Source organism: Theropithecus gelada, chromosome 20 (genome assembly GCF_003255815.1).
Source record: "Theropithecus gelada isolate Dixy chromosome 20, Tgel_1.0, whole genome shotgun sequence".
In the NCBI taxonomy this organism is placed as follows: Eukaryota; Metazoa; Chordata; class Mammalia; order Primates; family Cercopithecidae; genus Theropithecus; species Theropithecus gelada.
This window is the reverse complement of record NC_037688.1, coordinates 50,668,202-50,675,234: the sequence shown is the minus strand read 5'-3', so window position 1 is coordinate 50,675,234 and position 7,033 is coordinate 50,668,202. Positions and strand designations below refer to the sequence as shown.

At 53.9% G+C, this 7,033-nt stretch overlaps 2 protein-coding genes across 2 annotated transcripts in view; one reads left to right on the top strand and one right to left on the bottom strand.

Moving 5' to 3' along the window:
* The window catches only part of ABCA3 (ATP binding cassette subfamily A member 3), a 67,456-nt gene extending 61,233 nt beyond the window's left edge, over positions 1–6,223 (bottom strand). The window contains exon 1 of the mRNA XM_025369746.1: positions 6,037–6,223. The gene's annotated coding sequence lies outside the window, so the exon portion shown is untranslated. The remainder of the gene's footprint in view (positions 1–6,036) is intronic.
* LOC112613871 (collagen alpha-1(III) chain-like) lies at positions 4,610–6,495 on the top strand. The gene has a single exon (XM_025369745.1). The coding sequence runs from the start codon at positions 5,341–5,343 to the stop codon at positions 6,493–6,495; it is 1,155 nt and encodes a 384-aa protein (XP_025225530.1). The 5' UTR covers positions 4,610–5,340.
* The last annotated feature ends 538 nt before the right edge of the window (positions 6,496–7,033 follow it).

Below are 7,033 nucleotides of genomic sequence, written 5' to 3'. Positions count from 1 at the left end.
TTTTTTTTTTTTTTTTTTTTTTTTTGAGACAGTTTCACTCTTGTTGCCCAGGCTGGAGTGCAATGGTGTAATCTCAGCTCATTGCAACCTCTGCCTCCTGAGTTCAAGCGATTCTCCTTCCTCAGCCTTCTGAGTAGCTGGGATTACAGGCACCTACCACCACGCCCAGCTAATTTTTGTATTTTTAGTAGAGACGGGGTTTCACCGTGTTGGACAGGCTGGTCTCGAACTCCTGACCTCAAGTGATCTGTCCGCCTCTGCCTCCCAAAGTGCTGGAGTTACAGGTGTAAGCCACTGAGCCCGGTCCTAAATATTATTTTTATATATATAAGCAGGCACATTTATAGGGTATGGTCCTCGCCCCTTCCCAGTGGTCTCCAAGTGGGGTGGGCTAGACAACCTGCAGCAGTGAAAAAGTAATGAGAAAATCTACTTGTAAGTATTTTTCTTTAAAAATGCAAAAAAAATGGCTTCACTGATATTTCTGTCTGTTTCCTGCAGGGACAGGGTCTCAGTCACACACTGTTATCCAGGCTGGAATGCAGTGGTGTGATCCTCCTGCCTCAGCCTCCTAAGTAGCTGGGACTACAGGTATGCACCACCACACCTGGCTTTTTTTTTTTTTTTTGTAGAGACAGGTCTCACTATGTTGCCCAGGCTGGTCTCAAACTCCTGAGCTCAAATGATCCTCCTGCCTCAGCCTCCCAAAGTGCTGGGACTACTGGCATGAGCTACCATACCCTGCCAGCTTTACTGGTATTTAGTACTTGGACAGACCCTAGTGTTCACGCTGGCTTGTATGTCAGCAGCTGTGGCATCCTGACTGAGGAGGAGGCACCCTGTGATGTGGGGGGTGATGGTGGGCCCTCACCACAAGTCTACTTTAAGCATCTTAGGCATGTTGGAGTTTACAAGTTTCAGGGTATTCCAGTTGTGGTCAATTAAAACAAACAAACAAACAAACAAAACAAAAAAACTCAAGACCCTTAAAATAATGAAAGCTTTACAATATTTCGCAGTGATGCGGAAAATGACCATGAATATCTTTTGTGTGACTTGGAGGTTTACTGGTCATTTCATGACTTAGTACTTCAAAGAGTCAGAAAATTTAAGGAGAAGCTACAGATTTTCTTTTGTGAAAAGTTCCAAATCTGGAGATATTTTTTCGTTTTTAAAGACAAATGACTGCAGCAGTGTGTCATCTACCTTTTTTCTTTTAAATAGATGCAATGCAATCTGTTCCTTCAAAGAAAAGGTGACAATATATGAGTTACAGCTTTTCAAAAAGAATCCGTACCAAGAATAGAGCATTTGTGAAAACAGACATTTGAAGAGGTTTCCACAATGACGTGACTGCGTTCCCAATGATGCTACAAGCGTACTGTCTACATGAACATTTACACCCGCACATCAAAACATCAACACCAGAATTTCCACCTACCCTGACAGTCACTGAACATATCCCAGCCCAAATTCATCAAGGGCCCTCAGATGATGGGTAAATGAAATTGAAAAGTACCCTGCCTGGTAAGCACAGGGTTTGTGCCTTTCTCTGTATTGTGTTTATGTGCAAATGCTGTTAATAACTAGGGCCTGAAATAAATACATATATGTGTGTGTGTATATATATATATATATATATATTTTTTTTTTTTTGAGACAGAGTTTCACTCTTGTTGCCCAGGCTGGAATACAATGGTGCAATCTCGGCTCACTGCAACCTCCGCCTCCCAGGTTCAAGTGATTCTCCTGCTTCAGCCTCCTGAGTAGCTGGAATTACAGGTGCCCACCACCATGCCCAGCTAATTTTTTTTTTTTGTAGAGATGGGGTTTCACCATGTTGACCAGGCTGGTCTCGAACTCCTGACCTCAAGTGATCTGCCCACCTCGGCCTCCCAAAATGCTAGGATTACAGGCGTGAGCCACCTCGCCTGGCCAATAAACAGAACTTACAATTGATCTTAAATGCTGGGACTCAGGATTCAATAAGAGTTGATAAATGGGATGTGGACACGTGGTTTTCATATTTAAAAAGCATGTTTATACAATAGTTTTTGTAGCAGTCATATGTTGGATAAATTTAATCATGCTTATTTCACCTCTTTTTTTTTTCTCTTTTAGAGACAGGGTCTTGCTCTGTTTCTCAGGCTGGAGTGCAATGGTGTGATCATAGCTCGCTGCATTCTTGAATTCTCAGGCTCAAGCGATCCTCCCTCCTCAGCCTCCAGAGTAGCTGGGACTTTAGGTGCATGCCATTTTTTTTTTTTTTTCTCTTTCAGTAGAGACAGGGTCTCACTATGTTGCCCAGACTGGTCTCAAACTCTTGGCCTTAAGGGATCCTCCCATCTCAGGCTCACAAAGTGCCGAGTTTACAGGTGTGAGCCACCATGCCTGGCCTTTATTCCTTTAAAAGATCTATATTTGTATATATTTCTATGTCCATAATACATCAGGACACTAATTGTAATTTATAATACATAATATATATCGGGCTGCATGTTTACATTCACTCACACATAATGGTACACATGAAAAAAAAGTCTGAGGCCTGTTTTTTTTTTTTTTTTTTGGAGACGGAGTCTCACTCTGTTGCCCAGGCTAGAGTGCAGTGGCGCGATCTCGGCTCACTGCAAGCTCCGCCTCCGGGGTTTACGCCATTCTCCTGCCTCAGCCTCCCGAGTAGCTGGGACTACAGGCTCCCGCTACCACGCCTGGCTAATTTTTTGTATTTTTAGTAGAGAGGGGGTTTCACCGTGTTAGCCAGGATGGTCTCGATCTCCTGACCTTGTGATCCACCTGCCTCAGCCTCCCAAAATGCTGGGATTACAGGCGTGAGCCACTGCGGCTGGCCTTTTTTTTTTTTAATGCAGGGTCTCACTCTTTTGCCTAGGTTGGAGTACAGTGGTGTGATCATGGCTCACTGTAGCCTTGACCTCCTGGCTCAAGTGATCCTCCCACCTCAGTCTCCCAAATAGCTGGGACCATGGGTGTGCACTACCATGCCCAGCTAATTAATTTTTGTTTTAGAGATGGGGTCTTGCCATGTTGCCCAGGCTGGTCTTCAACTTGTGACCTCAAGTGATCCTCCTGCTTTGGCCTCCCAAAGTGCCAAGATTACAGACGTGAATCAATTGCACTGGCCAAGGCCAACTTGTATACTCAGTGGCCCTTGTGGGGACGAGGTAGGAACAAATGCACAAGCCACAGCCATCGGCTGAGAGCTGGGGAGGCTGGTTTGAGGCTGTGGCACTGGCATCGCAGGCCCTGGCAGAGCCCTAGCTTGCTGGCGCTCATACTCAGCACCACAGGCGCTGCCCGGAGTTGGAGGCGGCTGCCTCCCTAGGAGCACAGGCTCTGCGTTTACACTGAAATTCTGGCAGGGGTTCATAGGGTGTATTTTTAAGCCAGAGATGTGGTTCCAAAGGGAGCTATCAGGAGAGACTTCCACAAAATCTCTGCTGCTGCCTGCTTCCCTAACCCTTGCCGTGGCCTCAGTCTTGTTCTCCATCCAGCTAGCTGTTCTGCCTCCCTAGCTGCAGAAAATGAGGTAATGAGGCAATGGAAACTCCCCAGAGAGTGGTAACCATGGATGTTCTGCAACAAGTAAGGTAGCAAGGACCTCGTTACATGGCTCCCGCAAAGGCACCGGTCTGCCTGTTGGCTCCAAACCTCTCCAACACCACAAACACTCTGAGCCATTCAGGAGAATGGGGTCTGCAAAACTCTTCCGGGACAGCGTCTGACATGCCTCACTCTTCCCCACAAGATGTGGGCCTTCAGTGTTTTGTCTGCCTAGAATATCACCCAGCATAGCTTTCTCTACTTGCCGACACCTACCCATCACTTCCCAGCCCACTTCTAGTGCCATGGCCTCTGTGAAGCTTGTTTCAGGGGCTCTTTGTCTTGGCTGCCTGAACAGTGGAATTTTCCAGGGCACTTTAAGGCAGAAACTGACATCTGAGGCCCACCCCTGGAGATGCTGGGTTGTTCTGGGCCCAGGCTGGCTTCCCATGTGATTGTAACAGGAAGCCTGGGTGGAGACCTTCTGCTCTTATTGGAGCCACCGAGGTCCTCCACCTCTGGTCACCTGTTGCACCTTTTCTAGATGTGTCATGTGGTACTCATCTTGTTCTGTCTTCTATCACAGTTACTTGTGAATAAAGCATCTTTTTAGCTCTATCCTAACACCCCCCAAGAGCAGGGACTGTGTACGATTCATTTTTTTTTTTTTTGAGACAGAGTCTCGCTCTGTCACCCAGGTTGGAGGGCAGTGGCGCCATCTCAGCTCACTGTAACCTCTGTTCAAGCGATTCTTCTGCCTCAGCCTCCTGAGTAGCTGGGATTACAGGCACGTGCTACCACGCCCAGCTAATTTTTTATATTTTTGGTAAAGACGGGGTTTCGCCATGCTGGCCAGGCTAGTCTCCAACTCCTGACCTCAAGTGATCCGCCCGCCTCTGCCGCCCAAAGTACTAGGATTACAGGTGTGAGCCATTGAGCCCAGCCTCCAATTCATCTTTCAACTGTGCACAGGGCCTTCCCCGTCAGGGCCGTTCCCAGAGTTCCACAATGCTTCCCTTCAATAGACTCCACAGTCTCCGGAAGCAGGGCTGGGGAAGAAACGGCAAACCAGGGATCTTACCTGGGCCTTCCCAGTTGAGACTAAGTCAAAATGGGTTCCCGTGAGTCTGCCTGGCTCATGCAGATGGAAGGCTAACCTCTTTTTAGAAACAACTCGCGCTACCCTCTCCTGTTTCAAAAGAGCTATCTGGTCAGAATGGTTGTAAGTTACCTTAGGAAGGGAGAGGCGTCGTCCTGTTTGTCAGACAGAGTTAGCAAAGGTTCAATTTAAAAGAAAAATTCTCTAAGAAGTTAAAAATAAAAGTGTGGGGAGATTCCCATGACATCCATTTTTATCTATTTTTCCCTTTCTCTTACATTTCCCAAGAGGCAAACTTTCTAAAACAGTCTTAGTCTTTTCAAGTTTACAAAAGGCAGCACCCAGACTATCTGAATAAAATGATAGGGCGCCCGGGAGAAGAGTGCACCTCTCCCACGTGCACCCTGCCTGGCTCCATGCTGTCGCGGGGTCTAGCTACTCACTCAGCGGGCATTTCGGGAGTTCCAGAACACAAACCCCAACAAGATCCAATCCATGCCTTCCCGGAGTGCACAGTCCAGGACGTAACCCCGCGAACAAGCGGCAATTACCCCCTGAGGACATGGCTTCATCCGTGCGACAGACACCAAGCGCCTTCCCCACGCCCGTGACCATAAGGTCGTCCCGGCCCTCCTGAAGCGTGAAGCCGGCTTGGAACAGAGCCAAGACACACGGACGCGATGCACACAGGCGTCCTGACGGAGGGCACCGAGAACTCGGCCTCGGCGACTGCCACAGGCCCCTCCGCCTGGACTAGCGGCTCCCCTTCCCCGCCCCCACACAGCGGAGGGCGCGGCAAACGCCCACCGCGGACTGTGGGCCTTGGATTCGGATTCGGAGGCGCCTTGCATTCGGATTCGGAGGTTCCTTGGAACGAGGGGGTGGGAGCAGGCGGAATCCAACCCGGGCGGCTTTGCCACCGCGCGCCCGGCCTCCCCGCGACAGGGAAGCGGCGCCATCTCCGCAGGTGCGCGGTGGACGCCTGCATCCCTCGGGCCCGGGGCTGTCGGGCGCTACACATCCACCTCCTGGGCGCACACAGAGGGCCTGGGCCGTGCCGAGTCTCGGCAGGATTGAGCTTCCCCGCGCGGCGCGGGCTCCGGCACTGCCCGCAGTGCGGGACACGCCCAAGGCTCGGATGGGAGCCGACGCTGCGGGAGCGGCACCTGCAGGGAGCGCCGGGAGCCGAGGCCGCGGCGGGAGGGGCGGGCGCGGCCGGCGGGGATGCGGGGTCGCAGGAGGGGCCCGCAGCCCAGGCCAGAGCTGGGGGCGGCCCGAGGCCCAAGCTGGCCAGCGAGGGTGGGAAGGGCGGACCCGGGTGGGGACCGCAAGCCCCGGGAACAAGCGCGCGAGCGGCGGGTCCCGGCGGCACTCACCGAGCCTGGGCGCCGGGGCGGCGGCGGCCGGCGCGCGGCCCTCTCGCGGGGTCCCCTCCCTCGGCCACCCGGGCTCTGCTCCAGCCTCGCAGTGGCGGAAGCACTGACAGCTGCGTGGCCGCCCTGGAGGGGAGGGGGCGCCTGCGACCCGCGACTGGCGGACGCACCGGCCGTTCCGGCTCCAGCAGGGGGCGCGGCGGCTCGCGCGTGCGCAGTCGGCCGCCCCTGCAGGTGCCCGGTCCACCCCCGGCCGCCTCGGCCGCTCCGGCCAGCCCAACCCCGCGCCTGCGCAGTGCCCCGTGCATCTCGCCCTTGCCCGGCAGAGGGCGCGCTGGCTTGCGCGTGCGCAGTCGGCCATCCGGCGAGGACGCGGTTCGCACCCGGCCGCGCGGCAGACCGTGCCTGCCCACTGCCCCGTGCCAGCGCCTATGTCCAGCAGGGGGCGCGCAGCGGCGGTAGCCGAGCGAGGGCGCGGCGGCTCTGACAGGAATGGCTGTGCGCACGTGCGGTTCACAGCGGTGAAAGTCTTCACACCTGGAAATTTGACTTTGGCCCTTTCTCCATTTCTCCTTATGCACTGTCTTTCCTTGGGCCCTCGTCACTCCTGGCACCGAGGGAAGCGCTTCCCCGCCTCTGGCCGGGCGCTGAGGCACGACCGAAAGCGAGGCGGCGGCGAGGAGCTTTCTGGAATTCGGCCGTCGGGGCAGGCGTCGAGTTTACAGGAAAAGACGCAGTGTCCCGGGATGGGCGGAGTCGCCCTCAGTTGAGGAGCGAGGGAGGCTTCGGGGGGTCGCCAGCCGGGTAGGAGTCACCTCAGGCAGGAGGGACCGGGCCTTGTCGGAGTCACCTGGCGGGAGGGTCCAGGGTGGGGCGGGGCCGCCTGTGAGGAGGGTCCGGGGACGGTCGGGGTCACCTGACGGGAGGGTGGGGGGGTCGGGGCCACCTGAGGGGAGGGTGGGGGGGTCGGGGTCACCTGACGGGAGGGTGGGGGGGTCGG